We start from the raw sequence: 25,954 nt of genomic DNA on the forward strand, positions 1-25,954 counted from the left end.
TGTGAATTGATAATTTGCTTACATGTTTTCTCTGTGATATTTTTTCTTCTAACTAGAAAAGTGGAAAAAAAGCTATTATTCAACTCATTGTGGTGCTGCCAAAACCAGGCTGTTCGCTGATGTTTTTTCAAATAAGACTTGGTGGTGGGTAAATTTTGCTCATGTTGATTTTTGGAAAATCGCCCTCAAGCCGTGGGGAAGGAATTATCCACAGTTAACATATATTTTTGATATTGATTTTATGTGCGTCGTGTTGTCGCTCGTTGTTTCATAGCCTTTGTGTCTTCCCACTGTGTCTCAGACAGACAAAGCAGGATAAACACTGGGCTTGATCTCCTCCTCACAAATAATTGCTGTGGCTGTTGTAGTGAGCTAAGACCTTTAGAACTGAAAATCGGGGCTTATTCTGGCATTGGGGTCCGCTTATGGAGCAATGCGATTTTCAGGCAGTAGAGCTCACTCATATTTCACTATGTGGAACAAATCTGCCTGTAATGAATCTCTCAGGACACTGTGGTGCCTCCACAACGAGTCTGCTTTTTGGCTCTTCTACAGGGAGGGATCTGTAGCGGGTCTTTTAATATTTCAACACACCCATCTCCCTGATATGAAAACTCGATATTTGGCTTTTGATGGGCGCAAATAAACACAAGGTCTCTTAGTGTTTGTGTCGTTTCTACTTCCCTGTATCAGTCCCAGCTAATGCTAATCATGTTGGTTTCGCTCTGTGTAAAAACAGCCTTATTAGCCAAGGTGTCACACTAACAAACATAACATAATATCCCGAGGTGGGGCTAAACATGGCGGGGGATCGGATTAGCGGCAAGACTCCGTGTTAGTCCGCACATCCAGCTCTCCACGGTGCCGCGGCTCCCGAGCCCTGCACTGCCGGGCAGCAGACCTGTCTCATGTTATTCTTAGCCCCAGAACTTCATGTCTCAGTGCGAAAGCCCCTTAACACTAATTGAGGAGACTGCTCATGGCTCATGTCGCTCAACGACAGTCTCTGAGGGGGCATATGTCTATCACCGTCTGTCTTTCTATGTGTGTATTTGTGTGTGTGAAGGTGAGACATGCTGAGCAGTAAACCAGTCTGAACCTGTACTCAGCCACTCCGGCCAGTGTTGTGTTGGGGCTTTTTTTTTTTTTTTTTTTTTTTGGTGATAGGGAACCACCACAGTGCCTTTAGCAGATGGTTTCCAGCAGGCCTGCGTATGACATGTGATAACATTACAGTTTTGAAAGGTCAGGCATGAAGGGAACCAGTAGGAGGCTGGGAGGAAGGCCAGTCTCCCAGTGTCCAAACCTCCTATACAGTCCTCTGCACGCACTATGTGTGTTATGTTCAAAAGGATAGGCCTTTTATGAATTTTCAAACACCCAGTATTGAACCCATTGCTTCTAACAGGGCAATGCAAATATTTACTGTATTACTTGAAGCTTGGTGGCCTGAGTTTCAGTCACAGGGAGGGTGCTGCAATATTTGCCTGCCGATAAAACCATTCTTTGTGCTTTTACAGTTGACTATGCTCAGCTCTCAGGCAAAGGCAGAGTTTGACAGTGCACAGCCAGACTTTGGACCATGGACCATGGTGTTTACTTTAGAAAATCAGAGGTCTTCACTGGGACCCAGCAGGTCATCATCAACCTGTCAAAACACTAGGCTCTGAAACACCACCCCTCTCTAAGCCAGAGAACCTTGATTGGCCAGTAAGCTGACGCTCATCCTTGGAACAGAGGCTGGGATATTTGTTTTGAAGCTACAGGTCACTGTGTGCCACTGGTTCAGAGCAGGGCGAGGAGGAAAACAGTGTGGAATTTCCTTGTACGTAAACAACACCTCTGGTGTAGTGGATGGCCGTCTCATCACACAGGTGTATTCCATAAAGCACCCCCTTACTCTCACCCCACCACCCCAATCCCTTTTCCTGAAATGGCACAGGGCTTGTGCATGAAGGAGGAGGAGGAGGAGGTTTAAAAATAAATCTGCACAGGCCGGTCAGACATTTTGAAATTCTGTTTCTATCTCAGTCTGATAGAGAGGTTAAAGATACAGCATCCTGATAAATCTCTTCCCACCAGGGGGAACAGATAAGGAGTGGCGTAGATTGAATAAAAGAGCTGAGGAGAAAGGGGGAGGATAGGTGCGGGGTTGGAGGGGTAGGAGGAGGGCTGAGATGTCTATCAGGCCGCGTGAAGGTTTTTTTTCTTTTTTTTTTTTTTTTTTTTGTCTTGCAGATCCAGTTCAAGGGCGCCCGCAGGCGAGGCAGCTCTCGCTCTTGCCGTGCCAACGCTGCCGCTCAAGGTCATATGAGCCAGCCCTGTGACATTAAAGAGGAACAGGAAAGGGGGACGGGGAGGGAGGGAGGGAGGGGGCACAGAAACCATCAACCACAGACATGAACACACACACACTCGCATGTGAATTGAGTTGTGAGGGGGGAAAAGTAGCCTTTAACTTCTCAAGTCTTTCCCGTGACTTTCTGCACCGGTGTCTGGGTCTACAGTGGATTTTGCGAGGGCAAGAGCTTTTTAAGGGCAGTAATGAGAGTGTCTTATTCTCTCTGCACAGAGCCAAGAGATGCTTGGCTAACAGCTTTGTAGTTGCCAGCCACACATACAGCCAGTGTTTGTGAGTGTGTGTGAAGAGAGAGAGGGGAAAAGATGGAAGAGAGAAGAGTCACTGTGATAAACCTCAGGGGAGGGAGGTAGAGAAGAGAAAAAAGGTCTTAAAGTTATTTAAAGGGACAGTGATCCAATGGCAAGTGTTCTTCAATTCTGGGTTAGAGCTAAAGTGAGTTTAAGCTTTAGTGAATTTTACCTCTTTTGACCAATCAATCTTCACTGCAGAGAGCACACGCGGTTGTACAGTATAGCACATCAGCAGGTGGTTTCAGATAGGAAGTAGAATTGTGGTCAAACATTCCAGCATGTGGTGCTTTTTAACTGTTGCTCTTACTGTAAATCACACTGATTTCCAAGTATAGCTAAGCACCTGCAATGTGAATATACACACATACACATTATGTCAGAACTGCAAAAGTATTCTACAGACCTATATTGCTCATTGGAACATCAGTGGGGCGGTGAGCTCAGGGGGGATGTAGGCTAGTGACAATAAGCCTTTTCCACACAATACATTTCACATCATCGCATGAAAAGCACAGGCATAGCAAATAATCGGAATGGTGCCTGGACATATGACTTCTGCTGTCTGAGTGGCTTAGTTGCATTGGACACTTGGTTTTCACACAATGGTCTTAAATGACTAGAAAGAGATGATGACTCTCATTTAGTACGTGGGCACCTGCCAGAAGCAATTAAGTGACGCAGAAATCTTTGTCATGGTGCCCTGTTGCTAACAAAACCCCAAAAATGCTCTATGCTTTCCAACTGGGCACTGCCCGAAGTCCCAGTGCCACCTTCTCGGGTGACTGCAGGGAACTGATGGGACTCAGAAACACCCCCACAATTTAATCAATTGTTCCTTCTATCATTTTGGGCGGATAGGTCCTGATAAGTCCAAAACGGTCGATTTTTAGTAGGATCACAATCGTGATCGTCAGCAGGCAGCTGACGTAGTGTTCACTTGTTGTCATAGTTACAGTGACGCCCTGCTGCTGTCTCGCAGTGATACAGAAATCTTTAACAAATCTGTGGATCCAGACTATAAGCTGCATCAATGCAAAAATCTAATCAGTTGGTCCTTGTGTCATGTCTGACCTTCCCCGAAATTTTCATCCAAATCTTTTAGTCTGTTTTTCAGTAATGTTCTAATAGACAGACAAACCTGCACCGATCATCACATAGAAGAGCATCCTGGTGTTACAACCAGCTAATGTAAAATATATTTTCTCATATGCATTAATCGCTATGTCGTAAGTTATGACACAAAGGCCTTTCTGACAGGTGAATTGTGATAACTCCTGTCAGATGTTGTTTATTTGTCAAGGACAATACACATTGATGAGTTTTGCTGCTACTCAGACAGAGGGGTTTTTTTTTTGTTTGTACTCATTGCATGGATGTTACAAAGTGCCGCATTGTTTTTAATTGACTATTTTTATATTTACATTATTAAAAGAAGTCTCTCTTTTGTTGTGTGTTTTGATATCATCATAACAAACATGAGCCCATTAGGGCATATCATCAATAGGGTGTAGAATATACTGTAGTGTATTCTGCGTGGGCTGACTAGCTCATCCACTTTTTGTTTACACTGCCGTCGTGTGTTCACTCGTCAGTCAGGTATCGGCTTGCGGTGCCCATTACACTGTGTGAGAACAATGACTTGTGCTACAACAGAGCACAGCTGTACATATCAGGGTAGCAGGGTGCTTTTGTGGGTTTAGAAGCGCCCTTCAGCCTGAGGACCTGGGTTCAAGTCTTTGTTTTTGGCGGCATGCTGTACACTACAGTGAGGCCTCACTGAGCTGTGCTATGTAGCTGACCTCTGACCTCAGTGTGACTGGAAAAATGTAGCAGATTCTTGTATCATATTAATAATAGAATTCAATAATTATTTTATACAGCTCAGTTTACCCTTTAGAGAGTATTACTCCCCCGGACTAGTCCAGTTTTTATCACACTTAGCGAGAAATTAGTAGGAGCTTTTCATCTATTACTTTAAATCAATATACAACTATCGGAAAAGAAGTACAAGGTGAATGTAATGAGGGGTGATTTTTGGACAGAGATAAGGCTATGTTTTCTGGAACAGAACTAATAGCCCTACTATCATCTAAATTTCCTTGTAGATGTAAAAGTACAGGCAGACATTGTATGAGTCCACAAAGTCAGTCTCCTAGGCTGCTAATGGAGCTGCTTCAGGCTATGCATCAATATGACATCACAGATTACAATCTTTAGACTTTGGGAGCACTTTAGGTACTTTCAGTGCTGGAAGAACGGAGCAAGAACTGGCCGACAAAACACTGAGTCATTATAATAACAGTCACAGAGCTGGGTGGAGCCGCACAGTGATACAGCCTGACAGAAATTACAGAAGTGTACCCATGGGGACTGGTGAGTCTGTGGGACTTGAGGGAGATTTTGCAGTGACGTTACTAACAGACCTCATAGCATCTTTTACCTAACGTACCATCACAGTATTGCTTTTCACATTACAATGAGCTAAAGACTAAATCATGTATTATTTACATTGTTGCAAAATGCAGTTAATACAGAAATTCTCTCAGTGTATCAAAGTAAACAAAGTTAATGTTGTAAGTTGTAAAATGACTAGTGGAGTCAAATAAATTCTCTATAATGTAGTGTATTTACTTTGTATGTCTTTTTAATCGAAAAATCTGCTTTTTCTTTCAGTTAAAATGAATAGAAGCACCAAATGTACTTTTTAAGCTATAATGTCAATACTAGTTCACAGTGTTTACAATTTACCTAAAAATTGGGATTAGCTGATTATCACACATTAGTCACTAAAAATAATTACACTTCTGAGTCATCGTCAGCAAATATAACGTACAGTTGTCCCTCGCCATATTGCGGTTCACTTTTAGCAGTCTCACTGGAGCGTGGATTTTTCGCTAAATTAAATTTTTTTGTAATTATTGTTTTAATTATTTTTGCAGTAAAATAAGCATTTACTGGCCTACAAAATTGAAAACAACATTAACAAAATCTAAAAAATAATTAAAACATATTAAAAGAATATTAAATCAAACTAAAATGCGTAGCGTACAGCATTGGATGCTGATTGGCTCAGCAACCGTAGCATCAGTCTCCTCTGTTTCCCGTGTATAGCAGTGTTCAGCATCTCGCCTCGTCCATTTCACATCGACATCTGATCGCTGCGCATAGTGTTGCTCTGCGGTGTTGTGTTTTTGTGAAAGGAAGTGGTTATAAGAGTGTGGGAAAGGTTAACTCTGGGAAAGGTTTTTAGGAGTGTGGGGAGGGTTTATAAAGCCTTGAAATATATATAAACAATAAAATAAATATAAGGTCATTACTTCGCGGATTTTCGCTTATCGCAACGAGGAACCACTGTATTACTTTTTATCATTTAGTCCAGCGCTGTCAGCCGTACCTTTAAACCACTCCAAACCCTCCACACCTACATGAGTACAAGTAGAAAACGCCCGCTAGCTGCCTCGGTGACTGCACACAACCATTCAGAAGTCCTGCAGTTTCCCGTAATTTTGAATAAGCTGAAAGAATCCATTTGGAACCTTTCTTGTAAAGGCATCCAAAATAGTTTTTTGCTTTTAATCACATTCAGATCTGGTTGTGCACTAGAGAGCTTTGTGGTGATGATGTCAGTGCTCAAAAAAATGTGTTGTGCTGCTTGTGTAGTGGCAGCAATTGTAAGAGACTACCGGTTTTTGGTCAAGGTCATCCTTTCTGTAGCCAAAATATTTCCAAACAACTGGTGTTGTATTTCTTTTTAAGACCAAATCTTCCTTTTCAGTTTTTCACTGCTTTTCCTTGCTCATTTTGCTGTTCCCATGTGGAGCCTGCATGTCAACAAACACTTAAAACTTTAAAATGTAGTTTTAAAAAAGTCTGTGCGTAGAAGAACGCTGAATTTATTGTAAATGTTCTGTCAGACGGACTTAGTTCAGAAAATGACAACCGTGTGAGTTTTGTTTTTGTACTGCGATATGTTTGAAAAGAATACAGTTGTGTTTGAAAGGCAGAGACACTAAACTGATGTTCAACAACCATCTAACAGGGCATTAGAGGGATTAATAGCTGTATTGTAACTACTGAATTTTAAGCCCAACTCTGCTTGTGAACAGCACTGGGCTTTATACTGTGCCACAAAATTCAGATAGAAAGCGAGTGTTGATATGTTGGAAAAAGTCGCTCCAAGTGCTGAATAATAAATTGACATTCAAATTGCAGCAGAGAAAGTCCTTTCTGTGGAGAGTTGCTCAGGGGATTTCACTGTTTATCCCTTTTGCATGCTTTAACTATTTTGATAGAACACAATATTGGTCTTCTGCCTGCATAGGCCTGCTTTCCATTTTGTATGTGTGTAGGCTGATGATCTAGCGGGGACGATGGATTTACCCCAGACACCTGTAGCTCAGTGGCAGTCTTCCTCTGGGGTAGAGGAGCATATATATCCCGCCTGTATGACATCTAGTCTAAGTCCCTATGAACTGTACTTTCTACTCAGACGGGATTTACCGGATAAGTGTCGCTCGCACTTGTGACGCAATCCTTTTGAACACTAACCACTCAAAGCTGGATTTAAAGCTCCACTGAACCCTGATGAACTTTGACATTTAAGGTGGAACTAAGGAAGAAAAAGAGTGTGGAAAGAGTGTCCTCACCAGCTAAACACTCCACCGGGAACCAGCCACCGGGGCGTTCAGTCACACCTGTTCATCACCCAGCTGGCATAGTACCATTTTGACTCTTTCTTTTGATTAAACGAAAAAGCATTTAGACTAAACAATCAATAGGTACAGGCTTGAGTCCTGAATCGCTCTGGCATAAATCTTCCTGGTGCCTGGCGTGGAGTCGTCTCTGTATCATTTTTGCTGATTAGTTTTCCCATTACTCAAAACAGATGTGTTCGCTGGTGATGAATGATCCAATTATGGGATATTTGTCACCCATTTGATATCTGCTGCTAGTCTGTGACTGTAAAGAATTTCAGTGTGGCGCTGCCTCCCCAGTCCACAGTCCACTCTGGCTCGGTGCTTGCTGACCCGGCCTTTGGATTTGTTTAAATGGCCAACTGGCCATTAGGCAGAGTTTTCCCTGTGATGTCTTTCTGTCTCCAGTAGCACCGGACACTTCCCCATGATCATCTCATCAATCTGGAGGTTGCAGATAAGAGAGGCACTAAACAGGATGCTCAGGACTCATTTCATTTTGAGAAAAGTTGCCCGATCATAAAGTTTTATTTAACTGTTGTATCGTCATAATTCTGCTGCCCCCCCTGTTGACATGCCTCAGATAGCAGTCATACATGTCTAAACTGTAGTTGACCCCCTCCAACTGCTCCACACACACACCAAAACAATACACAGACACACAGCTGAAAGGATTCATGTACTCCCCCTCAGCCTTTCCACCCCACCCCTCTGTCTGTGGACAGTAGGCTGATTCTGCAGCCTCCCTCTCTCTCTTTCCCTCTGCTGTGCTGAGCTGTGTGTGTGCGTGTGCATGTGTGTGTGTGTGTGTGTGTGTGTGTGTGTGTGTGTGTGTGTGTGTTTGTGTGTGTGTGTGTGTGTGTGTGTGACAGCTGCCTAATTGGGCATTCTCCCCTCGTCGGAGCGCCTGCCTCTCCTCTCTCTCCTCCAGCCTGGGCCAGGGCTGCTGACGAATGGCAGCGGATTACAGATGAGGACACGGTGACCCGCCTGACCTTGCTGCACAGCCGCGGGGGAGGGAGGGGGCGGGGGGGGTGGGTGGGTGGGGGGTGGGGGTGCTAGGACTGCAGAGAGAGGCAGGCGTGGGATGGGGGTGTTGGCGGGGGGCATAGGTGTGGGAGTGGTGACGGGTGGGAGGGGTGGGGGGACGGCGTCAGGTCAGCAGAGGATGAGGTCGTGCGAAGGTGGGTGAGATAGGGGGATGAAGGGGGGCGTTTGCCAGGTGGCCGGGCAGGCAGGCAGGCGGGCAAGCGGGCAGGCGGGTGATCAGGCGAATGACAAAAGTGTCACATGACGGTGCCACCCCCACCCACCCACCCACCCCTCCTCCACCCATGTCAGTATGTCAAGGGCACGAGCCCCCGCTGGCAACCGTCACTGCGGCATTTCCCCCCCGCGCACACACACACTTTTATTTATATATTTATTTATTTCCTCTCTTCCCCTCCTCCTCCTCCTCTTCTTCTTCTTTTCGCTCTTCTGTTCTTCTTTACTTTTTTTAATGTGTCTATCAGACGAGCAGCTTCTATATGACTGCTGGCTTGCCTCCACACAGCCCCGGGCCGCGATGTGGTCGGTCAAAAGGAGGCGGCGGGTCCTTGAGTGTGGTGAATTTTAATTTCTGTGCGCACTATAGATATTTCCATGCCCCCGCCCCCAACCCCCCCCCCCCACCTTCCTGCTGTGCGTGTGAGACTGCCAAGGTGAGGTTGTGTCCTCTTGTTAAGAGCGATTAATGGCACTCGTTATGTACATAATGAAATATCCCTGCTGATGCATAGGGTGGCGTTGTCTCTCTCTCTCTCTCTCTCTCTCACTCGCTGACACACACACACACACTCAGATTGCCTGCATTTATATATATGTGTGTGTGTATAGTGTAACATTGTGGATGCTTTGTTACAGCCTCCAGGCAACTCCAGTATGTGTTTGATACGGTGTAGAGACCCCCCTTGTAAGCCATCTCTCCAAATGAAAAAGGAACGGGAATTAAGGCCCTGTCAATTCACAGTCGAGTTTGTTCCTCTTTTTTCGCTTTAGATGCGCACAACACTGCAGCTCCCTGCGTGACATGTGTTCTGAGAGATAGAGATGGGTGGCTCACCACTGAGTCCCGTTTTGACTGGCGGAGTAAATTTAGATCTAATCTTCTTGTGTGTGTTCTTTTATAGCCCGAGAATGTTCACCTAACATCAGCTTTTAAGTTGACCTTGTTGTGTTGTTTGCTCGTCTGAGGCTTGTGTGTATGTGCGCGTTTCTAGGACAAGACGCTGCTGGCTTCCCTATAGGTTTTTATTTTGATCTTGTGTGTGTGTGTGTGTGTGTGTGTGTGTGTGTGTGTGTGTTTGCTCGTGCGAGGGTGTGTGCGTGCACTAACACCATTCAGTGCCTGAGTCAAGCTGTGCAAGCTCTTTTAATCCCACGCCCCGGTGCACGTAGGCTTGATTAGTGGCAGCAGTTATCTGTGCAGAAGACAGCCCGCCCTCCTTTAGCATTTGGTCAGGTCTGGGGCACTGGGGGGGGGTGTCAAGTCATGAGAAAGGTGAACGAGGAAGGAGAAAGGCAGAGGGGGCAGCAGCGGAGGGATGGCTTGGAACGGGGGAAGAGGGGAGGGCTGAAGCCTGATTAGTATTCTAAAGGAGCACTCCTGCCAGTAGAGCAAATTGATTACTGCACTTTACCTGTATCAGCCTCCACAGCTAAGGATGACAAGGTACGGGAGCATGATGTGTGTCTGCATTCACCTCCCAACCACAGCAGAATAGGTGTGTTAGCATTTGACTCAGTGTGCCGCTTTTTTGTTACTTTGCTGAGCACTTTTTACTACGTTTACCGCTGGATAGTGTTCCCTCTTCTCGGTCTCCTTCATTACAGTGAAATAATATGCCTGTTGCAGTTGGGTGCTGGTCTTGTCTATCTCTCTCTGTCTGATTTAATAGTCAATGGCTGACTGAGGGAGGACAGACTCATTTCCTGTGAGCCTTGGCCCCTTGCTTGTCTGCATTTAAGCTGACAATTAGCGGGTTTCTGTTGGTTACAGTGAAGGCAACCTGATCAATTCCAAAGCAACAAAAAAGCCTGTGAAATGTGATGATTTTTTTTCTGGGTTTTAATTTCTATCAACATGTTGTAAATGAAGGGTTGAGTTTTGGTCTTGATGCCTCAGGTTCGTGCCGGTTTTCATTCTTGCTACTCAATCAGGGACTGATTTTACCTGAGCTGCCAGGTAAAGGCAATTAATTGCAATTAACCTCTGCTTAGAGAGAGAAGCAGCAGTAGTCTGAGTAATGACAACAACAACTGAGATCCACTGCCTTGAATGCCTATGCTCATCTGCCCCTCTACTTTTTTTTTGGGTGACTAAACCCAATATGTAAAAGATAATAGTTCCATCTTCAAATACTTATTTTTTCCTTTTTGCAGACCAGAACATGTCTTACACTGTGAAATTTAAATTCAATGCCAATTACACTGATCAGTTCAGCCCGTCAGTTCCATGCACTGTGTTGTCAATAGTCAGTGGCCACTGCAAGGATTTTTATATTCACTGCATGTCGCTGGCCTGACCCAAATCATGAACCCTCCGTTCAGTGGCAGAATGCAACTGATGAAAGTTGATTAAGCACAGTTTTATCCAATGCACCTCTTTTAAAAGGATCCAGCCTAAAAGTGAAAGTGTGTTTGTTATTTCGACATGATTAACAGGTTATCAGCAGTGATCTAAAGGCAGAGAGACAAACACTCCTCACACTGCACCATACACCTGATCACTGTCGCGCTTGCATTAGGTTGCCAACATCCATTTGTCGTATCCATTAAGTTGTTTATTACACTAATAGGTGAATTGTGTCTTTTCCAAATGCTCAATTAAAAATGGCTGGTGTAGACTCTCTAGCGGGAAAGTAACACAAAGAGCCATCATAAGCCTGACGTATTCCTCAAGTCATATTTTATAACCTGAATTTTGAAATAATAACTTCCTAACCAGGGCAGCTCATCTGTAAAATCGTGGACAGACAAAGAGCAGCTCAGACTGGGCCTCACTTCTTTTTTGTTCCTGCACTCAGGTGACCCTGCTGTAGTTAGTAAGAAGTGCAGCCCACTGTGTGTTAGCTGTTAAGACTCATCGCTGAGGGGAAGGCTTAAATATAAGGAGGAGGTCAAGCTAAATAAAGTGTGTTTTGCCCTGGTGTCTATAGGATATGGATTTATCTGCGGTTCAGTGGAGATCATGGTGATCTTGGCACACACCAAGAAAAGGACTTTTAGCACTTAAATAGAGAGTTTGTTGGACTTTTTAACACCTTAACTTGCTGCTGTATTTATGCCTTGTAGAAAAATTTATTATGTTTTATTTTGTGTATCTGTTTTCATTTATTCCTTTTGTTACATATTTTATTTTAAATCAGGCAGGGCTGCAACCTAATGAGTTTTTCCTTTTTGATATTGTTTTACTTGACAAAAATCTGTAAAATGAAGAAATGAACAACTTCTTAGAGACCAAGTTGAGTCTGCAGATGTCTTGTTACATTTGAGAGTCTAAAATCATTAATTATTGATATTTTACATGATTTGTGCTTTAAAAACGCTTGAAAGTATTATTTGATTAATTGTTAATTATTTGTCGGCAATACGATTAATTACAAAGTGATCTCAGTCTCAAAGCCTAAAGTCAGGCAAAGCTTTGACAAAAAGAAGACAGTAGCTCGTATTTGCAGAGTTTCTGAGCATCTTTAGCACTTAATTATTTTTTAGTAATTTATCTCCATATCTTTTAGACATGGAAATGGACTGTTTTAAAAGACAGGCAGCGTGTCTTGTGATTTTTGTGTTTGATCTAAAGCTTTATTTTTATGAAAAGTCACAGCAGATAGACATGTCTGCTTTTGCGCTTCTCTCTATTTCTTAACACTAGCCCTTTGTCAGGTGTTAATTTTTTAAACTCGGATCCAAAGTGGTGTGTCACATCCTTAGTGTAGCACGGGCCGCCACTTTATTGAGATCATCCTTCAGCTCTGTTACTGCCATCGCGGTGAACAGACATGCAGAAAGGGTAGTGAATGCGCCATTTAGGCCCCAGGTTTTGAATGTTGTTTTGCCTGATAAAAACGGTGAAATATACACACTGCCAGTCAAAAGTTTGAACACACCTTCTCATTCAATGTTTTTTTATTTTTACTACATACTATGTTGTAGATTCTCACTGAAGACACCAAAGCTGTGATGCAAGATATATGGAATTATGTAGCAAACAAACAATTGTGAAATAACTCTAAATATGTTTGATATTTTAGGTTCCTCAAAGAAGCCACCCTTTGTAGTCACCTGAAATAGTTTTCAGTTCACAGGTGCGTCTTTTCAAAGTTAATTTGTGGAATTTCTTGCTCTGTTAATGGGGTTGGGATCATCAGTTGTGTTGTTCAGAAGTCAATTTGGTACACAGTTGACAGCCCTGTTTGACAACTGTTAGAATCCATATTATGGCAAGAACCAATCAGCAACAGGCTTCCAAGTATTCCATTACAATCTCCAGTGTAACTGATAAGGGTCATCTGAGCTTAATAAATAGTTAAAATTAGTTTTGCCGAGTGTTTTGTTTGAATAGGAATCGCATTGCAACATAAGCTTAAATATCTGAGGAGGGTGTCTACAGCTTACATTTGGGTCTTCTCCAGGTTGTGTAACAAAAGGGTGCAGGGTGGCACAAGGTCCTTTAGGGTGTCAGGATGGCAGGTATACTGCCGCTTGTTTTATCAGTGTTATCTAAGGCCCTCGCCTCGTAGAGTTAAACTATAGTTAGCAGCTGTTACTCCGTTTTCTCCTACCAGAGTTAGCTTTTTAAGTTATTAAGTGTCACTGTGCTTTATTTGTCTTGATGTCTGTGCCATCTGCACCTCGCCTCTGCTTCATGTCCTTTAAATACTTGGTTAAATAATAAGCTAGATTCAACTTACAGATGCATAGACATGTTGTGCCACCCTCAGACTTTCATTTAGGGGTGGTTTTAGTTCCTGATTTAGATTGTTGTGAACATTCAGAGTGGAGTTGTTTTTATGGTTGCAGCAGCTATATCTGTGTGAGCGCTGGGTCAGGCATCAGGGCCAGGTGAAGGACTAATCTTAGTGAAGTCTCCTGTTCACTGGCATGTACTCAGCCCTGCTCTGCCAACTGGACTGGTGCAGCTTGAGAGATTTTCTCGGAAAAGGTTGCACATAATTGTTTTATGCTTTATTGGGTTAAATGAGTCTAATTGATTTAAAAGATTCATTTAATTGTGTAACTCTGAATGGGACTGTATTCTTGTCGCGGTAAAAGGAGAGAAAAAATAGAAATGATGTTTTTGATGATTCTAATGGAATGTCCCTTCACAACTCATTGTACCCTGTAATATCATTCTCCAACCTCACTCAGAGCAAGCATTAGGATGATTTAAAAACTAGAAAGTAGGTCAATGGGAGCCTTATGAAAGGCAAAATGATAGCAGATATGTCCTCTTCTTTTTCTTTCACTTGGACCTTTGTCACACACTGTAATACTCCAAACCATCCCAAATTACTCACAGTAAAAAGAAAAAGCAGCACTCTTTTTAACCCAATAACGGCAGACATCTTGCTGACTCACAGCAATAGCTGTCTTAGGGCTGATGCCAAGGATATTATGGAAATGATTCATTAAAGGCCAAGGTTTTTTAGCTGGTTTTATCCAGCTTTCAGGGCAGCCTTACAGTGGGACATTTGATCTCAATTGCAAAGTGGCCCATTTCCCTCAGACATCACCACTGCAGTCTGTTTCAAGGGCCGAGCTCTGCCTTTTGGCGTGCTGGCCACGGGGCAATCAGCTGTTCCTATTTCTAGCACCAGTGTTTACAAATGGAAAATGTGTGTTGTTTCGGGAGGGAAATGAGCACCATTTTGGACAGACGATGTAAGCAGAAGATTACCTCGGAGCCCAATAGAAATGAATCAGGTATAGATTGATGACAGCCACGGCTCATTAAGAAAGAATGTGTGTGTGTGTTTAATTGATGCACTAATTCTCAGCCACTCAGGAAATGGCCCTTGGGTGGGTCTTTCAAATGGCACACAAATATTTACTATGGACACAAACATTTTGGTAAGCACATCCATGCGAGCCTGGGCATGTAAGGTAAAGGGAGAGAGTGTCCAGGTCTGTGATATCATCGTTGCATTGGCTAGTTATGCTGGGTCCTCTGACACTCAGCTGGGCTCTGAAACACTTAGATGACTCATCAGTGTGCATGAATTCCTTTATGCTTTCTCTCTCTCAACCCCAGGAACTCTTTGTACTGATGAGTACAGATGAAGTTAAAATCCGCCCCCACCATCCTCATTCAAGGCCAGATGCAGGCCAAGAACTTTAGCACTCTGCCCCCATTTTGTCTGAAGTCTGAACTGTTCGCAGTCATTTCACACTGTCCCTCACAGTCAAGTGCTCTGAGTAGGATGCTTTTTTTCCCACAGGATAGCCTGTGCTACTTAACACAAGAGGTCTGACTTTTCTGTATTCATGTATTACATTTCCTTTATGTGGGGTACATCCATGGGTTCAGTGTGTGCACACGGAGGCGTGTATGCTATGCATGACTTGTTTGGTCAGTGCATCCCAAGAAGTGGGTCAGAGTGCCCTAGTTCTCATTGTGTGGGCGTGCATGTTTCTGTGTATTGCATTTCAGTGTTATTTTGTCCTGATTGACTTATCTGCAAAACATTTTCTTGCTCTAGCTCTCCTGCTGTTCAGAAGCATGTTATTCTCTTGTTTACCTTTCTCAAGGTGAACAAGAGCTTTTAATTCAACTTTCCTCTGGTGCACTCATTCACTTGTGGACGGCTTGGAACAACTGCATTTGGTCAGGTCGCTTATGTTTTGTCTTATTTAATCATGTCAGGCCATATTGAATTTACAAATAGCGGTCACGCCGCATGTGTAAGTGAGCTACCCTGTTGAGTATGTGCAGCAGGGCTGGGCTGCAGATTACATGATATAATAGTGTTTAGGCATCGCCTCTCCTTTTAAATTCCGTTAACCTTGACTCCCCTTAAATGCAGGGAGAACACATCTGCCAGGCTGGTGTCAGACATTAGTAATACACACCGCTCAGGCAGCATTGTCACTTTTTATTAACGCCCAGAGCTTTGCATGGACACCAGCTGTTGCATCAAGTGGAAAAGCCTTGGCGGCATGAATGACCTTGACTTTAACTGCCACTCCTTTGGCTCTTCCCCTTTTAATTCTTTTGTTTGGTCTCATACATTTTAAATGGCTTAAATGGATTACCATTCCTGACGATGAAGGTCATTTAGAAACTCACTTTTTTTTGTCAGATAGAAAAAAGCCCGTATTACCAGCACGTGTTCATGCCTGTGTCAGTTGGGGGAGGTGGAGGAGGTGTAATCTGGAGGTCAGTGAGGGGAATGAAGCACATATTTTGAGGTCTAATCCGGGACATCTGCATTGGCACATTTTGTCAGCCTTCTATTACTTCCATGTATCTTAGGTAGCGTCTGAGAGTGCAGTGACCTTTGCTGTTCCCAGTGTCTTTTAAGTACCAGAGGACTAAAACAGAGAGAGAAATAGATGAAGAGTCAACCAGCCAGGGGATGATGAAGCCTCACCCCTCCCCATCACTTGCCCTCCCTCTTGCATGTGCGTGGCTGACTGTAGGGGTAAAAATCACTTTAGAATGGTGCCTGCTCTGTCATTGGCTGACATTGTCAAGGATAATGGATAATCACCACAGAAACCGTAGAGCAGCTCATTGGTGCTGTGGTGTCCCACAGTGGGGGAGGAGGGTGGAGGTCAGGCTTTTTGGGTGCCACCACCAATGAGATGACATGTTAACAGATGTGTAAGGTCATTTTCAATGTATACACCAGGGGAGATAATGTAATAGTAATGCACACATCACACATTCTGAGAGAGGAAAGGAGGAGGGCTGTATGCTTTAGGGGCTCAGTATAGAGGACAGCTTTCCCTATATTAAGGTCATTTATTTGTTAACAGTGCTTTGTCACTGAGGAGAACATATTTTTTCTTGCCCTTGCTGTAGCAGGGCTTTTTGACACCGGCTCTGTCATTACATGTCTCTCAAGAGCCTGAAGGTCCTCACTTTGTTTAAAGAGTAATTCATACTTTATATGAGATAGTGAATGCAGTAGTTCTTTTGTATATAAACTAATATATTGCAGTGTCATAGTGTCCCTGTGCTGCCTTGTCTGCTCTGTATAGAAGTGTCTTTGGGCAAAAACATAGACAAGGTCAACTGTAATTCCAAAGGTTCACTGCCAGCCGCAGAGAGATTAACAGAATTCCCCGTGTTGAAACTGTGTCAGTGTTTCTTTCACATTTACATTTTTTCTTTCACTAACTGGGGGGATGTATCGCAGCATATTAGTTGTTATGCCAGGATATGTTGAAGGTATATATGTGCTCATGTTTCCTGTGCTGATCAAACGTGGTGTTACAGGCCTTTCTATTATAATTGCGCTAAGCTCACTGGCGGGAAAATAGTCCTAATCCTGAGCATCTAAGATTAGCATGACAACAGACGTCAGATGGCCCAATGTGACCAGGTTGGCTTTTGTTGTTGTCAGATTTGGGTCAACAGCTTAAAGATGGCCTTGAACTGTAATTGACGCTGATGGGCCAATCTCAGTTAAGATATTCTGTTCTGCATAGTGCCCCACGGTCTGAAGAGTGTCTTCGACCCATGGACCTTTGCTTTGAAAAGGTCTTAAAATTGCCAACCTGATTGTTTTCCTACTGCTACTCAGACTTAATTGCGCACTGATCAGCTTAAATCCAGCTTCTAATCCCAGCTCATTTCCAAGGTGGCATTAAAAGTGCCACCTTGTTGCCCTTACTGTCATGACAACCTGTGGACCTTGGCCACGGGGATGGATTTCAGCCTGATTAGAAGCCTGCTGCCTTGTTGTTTTTGGCCCTTGCTACTGCTCTCTGTGAAGTATTTAGGCTGGTGGCTGTGTGGGTTGCCATGGCCTTTCGTCATAATCAGAGGCTGCTGTCCTGTCGTGTGACCTGCTATGTCGGTCCACTCAGCGGACACCAAAGGTGAGGACGGCATCGCGAAAGGACACGGACAGCAGCTGAGGCGAGGTGGAAACTCTGTATTAATTAACCTTTATGGGATGCAGCCAGGACTGTCGGAGGTGTCCTGTATCCACGGAAACCACGCTGACAGGGTTCAGAGCAGAGGTCTCCCAGGGCAGCACTGCTGACACTGTCATGGCAACTGGCACAATGCTCACCCCAGTGTCACCGACTCTGCCCTCCTGACAGTGGTGTGGTGTGACAGGTGCACCTGATCCTTAAGCCACCCCACCCCATAATACACGCACACAAACACGCACACACACACACACACACACACACACACACACACACACACACACACACACACACACTTGACAGCTGCGTGCAGCTTGTCTGTTATATCCTTGCTCTGATTCTCAACAGCCTTTGTACTGTACCTTTAAATACCACTCACATCATATCAAGTCAGTTCAGATTTTGCTCCTCTCTTTTGATTTAAAAACAGTTCAGGGTCAAAAGAGCTAAGCTTGGTGATGGATTTACAGCTGGCCAGGTGTTAATGAAGATAATGCAGTAGTGAGGCTGTCCGTATACATGTATCTATGTATGTCTTCATGTACTTATTCTCTCTTGTGTTTAGGCATGAATGCTTAAATGCTTACTTGTGTGCATGTGGGTGAGTGGGTGGGTGGCTCTTGCTTTATGTAGACCGAGGGTTGCGTCGTGTGAGATGCTGCTCAAGTGCATAAGGAGCAGGAGGTGGTGCGGTGGGATAATCCACTGAAATGACAAGCTGCATAAGGAATTATTCACAGCTCTCACAAGGCCCTTCACTTTTGAAAGACATCGCTGTGAGGGGCTTACTGCTCAGACCTGAATGTTTTCAAGGTAGTGGGCTTGAATTTTCAATTTGGATCCAATCAGGCCTAATCTACATTTGTCGTCTGTTCGGTGGCTGTGAGGGGAGAGTGCAGAGAGGAGAAGGAGCCGTGTGCAGTCAATCTGAAATGTTGCTAAGTAACAGAGATGGCAGACAAGGTGGTGAAATGAATGTGATATAGTGCTGTGCAAATCCCTGCTTCTCACATGGTTTTTCTTTTTTCTCTTTTTTCTTTACCCAACCATCTCCCCTTCCCTCTTTTCTCTTTCGCACTCACTCCCATAGGTCCCCCATGTGAGATCTGCAAAGCTGAGAGGCGCCACTGACAGAACCACAGTCAGGCCTTAGGACAGACATCCCAAACATCCACAGCCACGGAATGTGTCAACATCTTTGTGGTGAAATCCCGCTGACTCCTCGCTTGCTACTCACATAAGCTTGGAGCTGGGCCTTCTGGGATCCTACGGTGTTTAAAGGCATACAACAATGCCTGGGAGGCCCACCTGCCCCAGATTGCCTCCAACCATGGTTGCTGTTTCACCACAGTGCTGACTGTGCCCACTATAGAGAGGGTTTGCATCAAGCTACTGTATCCTTCAGCCCCTCTGAAAATTCACTCAGTGCAACTGCCTGCCCTCTTTTTGGTATTTAGGAAGTACATGCCACTGTCAGCCAGATGACCTAGTGGACATTTATTTCCCAGTAGCAGTGCTGAGCCATACGAGGGGATCCTACTATTGAACATGACTCATGGGGAGGAGCCTGGCCCTGAGACACACAAGGATTCAGCTGTTCTAACTTATCTGGAAGGTTTACTGATGCATCCAGTAGTGGCCGGGCCTGGGGCCACGGCGAGCGGGAGGTCAGAGGGTGCCCACAGCAATCAAGAGCAGGGTGACAAGGTGGGCGGGTCCTTCCAACTGCCCAACCATGGTCCCACAGCTCCCAAGGCTGGAACCAATGGGCCCACACTAGGTTCTTCGCAGCACCTGAAGAAGGCCCGCTTACTTCGCTCTGGAGCCTGGAATGATCCAGGGAACCAGCGGATGAGTTCACCCCCAGTGGAGCTGAATGGCCAAGGGGGAGGCCTGCAAAATGGAGCATTAGAGGGATCTCCTCATGCTGGAGAGAGCACCCTGTTGGCTTCCCTGCTTCAATCATTCAGCTCACGGCTTCAGAGCGTGGCAATGTCTCAGCACTCTAATAAGCCCCCCAGTGAGTGTTCCTCTCCATCCAAGGCACCCCCTGCAGACAAAGAGCCACTTCCTGTGTATGGGACAGCCTCAAGTCGCTTAAAGGGCCTAATGAGGAAGAGCAAACTTCAGAATCACAGCAACACACCTTACAGTCGCCGCGGACACAGTCAGGACAGACCCCCCGAATCACCTCGGTCAGCACACAGCGCGACTCCTCCTGCCGCTCCTACAGCTGCTGAATCGGTGTCCTGTGCGGAGCGTCTGAAGGCGGTGGCCAACATGGTGAAAATTCGTTCTAGTCCAGCACCTTCACCCAAGCCCAGTGTGGCCTGTAGTCAACTGGCCCTGCTGCTGTCCAGTGAAGCCCATCTCCAGCAATACTCCAGAGAGCATGCACTCAAAGCCCAGCTCTCAGGAAGATCTGCCAGTGAGAGACTAGCTGCCATGGCAAACCAGCAGCATGGCCAGGACAAAAGGCCACCTAGTGTGGGAGGGACTCTACCCGGAGCTACAGACACACTTAGCTCCTTAACAACTCAAAATGGAATGACAACAACGACCACAATAACAACAGCACTCCCTCGAACGGCCCTGTCCAGTCCACAGAGCCCCTCTTTACTGCGTGGCCACAGCCAAAGCTCCCCTCCCACTCCCCCACGTGTTCCAAGCCACAGTCACAGCCAGCCACCTAGAGAGAAGCGAGCCTTTGACTCACGTCCAACCCGGCCCCCCCAAACATGCAGCAGCTTACTTCTGCTGCTACTGAACAACCACAACAACCAGAAGCAGCTGACCAAGAATGGACACCTAGAGGACAGCTGTGGCATCTTGCCACCAAGCGGCTCCTCTTCAGTCACATCAGACAGTGAATGCTCCACACAGGAGAGGAGCCTGACCAAGGACAGCAGTGATGCAGAGAGTTCCTATTCAAGTTGCTCTCCTATTGACCTCTCCATGAGAAGCCGTGTCAATATACAAGACACAGGGCCCAAAACTACAACCCATCCTTCCACCTCTACCTGCTCTTCTTCCACCACAGTGTTTTCCTCTACCCCAGTTGCGTTCTCTCCTCAAGCTTCTGCTCAGCCCTCCACCACAACTTTTTCTCCATCCTCTACTGTTGTCTCCTCTATTTCCACTGCTCTTTCTTCATCTTCCTCCTCTTCTATCTCTACCTCTTCCTTGGACAAACTCACAGAATCTTTAATAAACAAGTGGAAGCCAGAGCCATCAGGATCAAAGGTGTCCAAGAGCAAGGAGCCTGAAATGAGCCCAGACCTAAAATCCCACCCCAAGCTCACACTCATGCAGCTTCTTCTTGAGCGCAGAAATAATGAGATGGCTAATAAAAGCGTAGGTAACCAAGATTTGCCACTTGATATAACTATGGCCACCATGTCTCGAACCCAGCAAAAAGGACTGGTGCCTTGGGAAGAGACCAGGACAAAAAGCCCCATAGATAGGCCTGTAGCCCCGGCTCAGCCCCACTACCCCCTTAGTCGTGACCCGAGTGGCGCATTATCCCCATATTCCTATCCCTCCCCCAATGTCCAGTCCAGCCCATTGGATTTGTGTAAGTCTAAAGCCTTCCCTGCTGAGAAAGCTTCAGAGCCTGCTTTCAGTGCCAGTAAACTGTTACAGAATCTGGCTCAATGTGGCACAGCTTCTTCCTCCCCACCCATCCCCTCTGGCAAAGGACTGGGCCAGGAGGCTGATGCCAACAGGCCCCTCGCCCTTTTGGAAAGGCTCAATGCTCCAATCCACAGGACCACCACCACTCCACTCTCGGAAGGAGCGTCAGGCAGTGGCACACCTTTCAGTCGGAAGGGAGCTTCTCCTCCTTCATCACAAATTGAGAACCTCTTAGAGAGGCGCACTGTGCTGCAGCTCCTTCTAGGAACGGGCTCAACTACTGCTACAGTTAGCCGCAAAGATAGGCCCAGTGGGAGTGGCAGGAGAAGTGTAGAGGTGGCAGGGGGATGCTATGAGAAAAGCCCTGGGGCCTCCATCATCTGTGACAGCTCAAATGGTCCCCCTTTGGATATAAAGGTCAAATCAGAGCTCACAGAAGAGGTAGGGCCATCGTCTGCCATGTCTGAGGATTTGAGTGGCAGAAAGAGACTGAGTGGCTACGAGAAGAATAGCCCCCTCTCAGATTCTCAGCAGGACTTAAAAACAGAACCACGGCCTGCAGAAGTCATAGCAAAATACGGCCTCCTAAGCCAGCTGCTTAAGCAACAGACTACTACCTACTATACCAGTGCTGCTATGCAGACTGAGTCACAGCCCAGACAGGTTAAAGAGGAACAGAGGGAGTATCCAAGCCCCAGTCCTAAGAAAAGACGCCTCTGCTCTGAGCACACAGATAGTTTTAATAATATCAGCTCTCCAAGAGTAGTGGATCGTGGTGACACAAACATTTTTGCCTATTCTGCTGTTCAGGTAGAGTCTGACCAGCAGAGGAGTCTGAAGGAAGAGGAGGCTCCACCAAGGAGCCCACCAAGTGAAACCCTCACCAGAGAGAGCCGGGGCTTCAATGTGCTCAAACAGCTGCTGCTTTCTGACAACTGCCTGAAGGAGCTGTCCCAGCAGCCCCGGGGGGCACCCAGTCCTTCCGTCCTGCAGGCCAATGGCAAGGCCAATGGCAGCATTCTCAGTCAGCCTGCCCATAATCATAGCTTCCTCCACCTGCCCAGCTGGCATCCCCATGGTTCCCTCAACTCAGGGCTTCCGAGTAATCTCAGACCACTGCCCACCCCTCCTGCAGGTGACAGCCCTATCCGCAGCCCCTGGAGTCGCCACCCAGCTCCGTGGCCTGTCACTCAAAAACGGGACCCCCCTACTCTAGTCAAACAGGAGCCTGAGAGCCCTGTGCGGTGGAGTAGCCAAGAGAATGAAGAGGAGGAGGAGGAGGAGGAGGAGGGTTGTGACTCAAACCCAGATTCTCCGCGACTCTCACGTTCTAACCCCATCCTGTATTACATGTTGCAGAAGGGCAGCATTCAGCTGAGGAAGGAGGTGAGGGAACAGGCAGAGGGAGCCCAGTCTGTGGTCAGAGTTAAAGAAGAGCCAATCAGTGACATGCACGCCTATGAACGCAGTCTGAGCTCCACCCCTCAGCCACCGACCCACAATGACAAGCACAGCCATGAGAGCCAGAGGCTGAGCCAATCGTCTGAGTAGAAGTTGTATCAACTACAGAAAAATACAAAGCTGAAGCAAATTCATTGACTCTTTTTTTTTTCATTTTTAATGACTTGCCAAATTGGTTTGATGAGACAATTAACTAAGAATGCAAAATGATTTTTTTGTGGAACAGAGCAAGTTCAAGTTCAAGTGCATATTTGCATTGCTTTCTCAATTTTGAATAGTGAGGTCATGGAAGGGTACAAAACAGGTCTACCTTAGCAAAATGATTAATTGATACAACCAAATCTGTTCAACTGTCACAAATGTAACCTTTCCCATCAGTGATTATCATGCCCTACACATTTCATTTTGTTAACTATGGAGTCCTCCTTTACAATTTGTTCTTGTTTTACACTTACTATTTGTATCTGAATTGCACACGTATCACTATTCCATGTCCTCTTTGTTTCCTGCCATAAAACATTTAGAAAGAACATTTCAAGCAACATTTATTATTGATGACTCCAAAAATGTTAGTGCTCAGTTCAGTGGACATTTATTTATTTTCTCCATAGACAGAGTCCCATCAATTTTAGATAAGATTCCAAATAAAGTCATTCTAGGGCAGTCACAGCGGTCTATTACAACAATGTACATGATAAATTCATTCAAAGGAGGACCTTGAAAACAACATTCACACTGCAATAGCTTCAGTGAGGATCCCACCATGATGAATGCTTTGTCTTGCTTTTCCTCAAGATTCATGGTGTGGCATAATTACCAATGGAGAAAGAATATATCACTGGAGGTTTGAATGGTCACAACTCATTGTGTTTTGCTTTTGTTTGGATTGAACGTTTAAGGCCAATATTCGACAGTGCAAATCCAGGGCAATGTGTTTGCAGATTGTGCAGTTTTGAGCAGATGGGTCAACAGAGCATGTGTGGTGCTTACAGTTGAGCAACTGTGTATAAACAGGTTTCTAGAGCAACAGTTAAAAGGCTGCAGCGTCTGAGAAACTTATCTCACCATCCTGGGTAAACCCACTCCACTTTTCTTCATGCAAACAAAAACTTTGAGTGTAAAAAAGGATAAAAGGAGGACCCAGAGTTTGCACTATCGAAACTAAATCCTTGGCGTCCTTTTCAGAATAATTTAATGGCATGTAAGAAAAAATGTCAGTATTGTTATCTGTTGAGAATTTGACAGTTTGTGATTTTTTTTCTTCATTTCTTAACTGTTGTGGTTTATGGACATCTTTTATTTTTGTGGCAGTCTCTTAACTCATAAAAAGTCAAAAGAATTGCATGATAATAAAGAGAAGACCACAGGTACATCTTTGTTTTCAAAGCAGCTGGATATGTGTACCTGCCCCCCAATAATCACCAAGACATTTTGGTGTCTTGAGGGTTATCTGGTATCTAGCTTCTTATTTTTGATTGTACTGTATTATTTTCAGTTGATTTCACACACTGCTTTATCCATTTAGTCTTGTGATCTTTTGAATACATATACCTATGAAGTACGTCTCTTCGATTATTAATACATTTTCACAATGGTTAAATATATTTGTGTAAATAGTACTTTCAGTATGAAAGATGACTATTTTGTAATGTTTAAGAAAAGATATTACCCTAGTTTTTAATGCCCTGATATGTAAATACGAATTATATGCGTACAAGTGTACATACAAAGGCAGAGGATGCAATGCCCATCTTTTTTTGGTTGGTTTGTTCTTTGCATGTGTCTCTATGTGGTAAATGATAATCTATCCTGCGCTGTGTTGTGTAATAATGTCTGACTCTCCTCACTGCTGCCTGTTGCATGCAGACGCATGGGAACTACCTGTGTATCCCTACTGGTGAAGGGGGAAAATGTCAAGTCTTAAAATAGGTCTTTTTTTATCACAGAGAGAGGTTGGTTTAGAATATGAACAGTCTCTAAATAACCACAGACTGTGGAGCAAGTTGATAAAAATGTGTGAAAAATAAACGTGCATTGAATATTTTTGTGATTTTTCTTTTCTGTTACTGGTTAACAAAGCTCTGTGAAAGAACTTGGGGCTCTAGTGGGGGATTGACGTACAATCATAGATCTGCATTGTGCATCTAAGAAATACATTTGTAGCAGCAAATATTAAAAAAAAAAAGATGTTTCATTTTTTCATGTGAAGACCTGAAACATTATTTCATTTTTTTATGTTTTCATTTTTGGTGTTCATTTGCACTGATATCTCGAAAATAAAGTACTAAAATGCATGACCTAGTATGAATGTGTTCCTCTTTTTGCAGTTTGCCATTCAGAAGTTTGTTTTTGTTTTGCCCAAACTAGAAATTAGACATTACATCTCAACATTAATTCAAACATTACATATGTTTAAACTGATCCGTTTGTTCAAGGGTTATGAGCAGCCTAATTCATGTGAGTGGTCACTTTACAGAACATTTTATAAAACCAAAGCAACCATTAGGGAAATTGAGGTACAATTGCTCCCCAGTATTAGACTTGGGCCTCACATTAAAGAATACTATTATTAAAAAAGGACATCAAAACCAAGCAGCACTCTCTCTAATCAAAGACTGTGGTCTTTTAAAAGAGAGTGAGAGGATGTCCTGTATTTGCCCCAAAACTAGTGCTTCTGAGTTGGCTGCCTTTCACTCCAGTGCTGATTTTTAACAAAGACAGGAAAGACACAGAAAGGAGGGAGGACACATGAAGGTCACCAGATGTCACTGAATGCCCAAGGACGTATTTTACACAAATAGAACGTATATCAGGTGTATATAGAGCACATAATAGATGGCATTGTTCAGTAAATACAAAACCTTTATTGTTGTTTTCACTCTGGATGTTAGTCAATTTAGTAATAATTTTCTTAACTTGAGAAGAAGCAGCCTGTAGCATGAGACTTGCTAAAGGTGAAGACGAGTTCAAGCTAAACTTCCCTTGCACTGGGTTGAAGATGAAGTCCAGCAAGTGAACAGACGGCTTTTTGTCTGCAGTGCACTTTTGAAATTGCAGCACAGTTCCTCAGCCCTGACTTCCCTTTTATTTAATCCTCCCCATGACTGACTGCACTCTCTTTAAACTCCCAGTAACCTTTCCCCTTCGTGAACTTCTCCATTTCAAGATTCTTATCAAGGCTGAACCGCCAGTAACCTCTTGATTTCCTCCGATTGCTGAAGCAGCGGCAAACATAAAGGAGTGAGGCACAAGTTTAAGCTGAGGTCAAGGTGTAAAACTTGACAATCGGCTGTTTGTCTGTGGCTTCTTGCTTTGATTTCCTGACCTCAGCGTGAGGCCAAAAGGATGTGAGCGCTGCACACCAGGCC

The 25,954-nt window shown here is 44.6% G+C and overlaps 1 protein-coding gene across 4 annotated transcripts in view; it reads left to right on the forward strand.

Annotated features, from left to right (window-relative positions):
- The window catches only part of nrip1b (nuclear receptor interacting protein 1b), a 38,462-nt gene extending 13,582 nt beyond the window's left edge, over nt 1-24,880 (forward strand). For 2 of the 4 annotated variants that reach the window (XM_035953475.2, XM_023281526.3), the window contains one exon: nt 18,583-24,880. In XM_035953475.2, coding sequence (XP_035809368.2) covers nt 19,041-22,676 — 3,636 coding nt within the window. In that variant the 5' untranslated portion in view covers nt 18,583-19,040 and the 3' untranslated portion in view covers nt 22,677-24,880. Of the gene's footprint in view, nt 1-2,238; nt 2,306-10,037; nt 10,060-18,582 lie in introns of those variants that run through there. The other 2 variants (XM_055017275.1, XM_035953476.2) reach the window with 2 other exon arrangements.
- Nucleotides 24,881-25,954: the final 1,074 nt, after the last annotated feature.

Source organism: Amphiprion ocellaris, chromosome 14 (assembly GCF_022539595.1).
Source record: "Amphiprion ocellaris isolate individual 3 ecotype Okinawa chromosome 14, ASM2253959v1, whole genome shotgun sequence".
Lineage (NCBI taxonomy): Eukaryota > Metazoa > Chordata > Actinopteri > Pomacentridae > Amphiprion > Amphiprion ocellaris.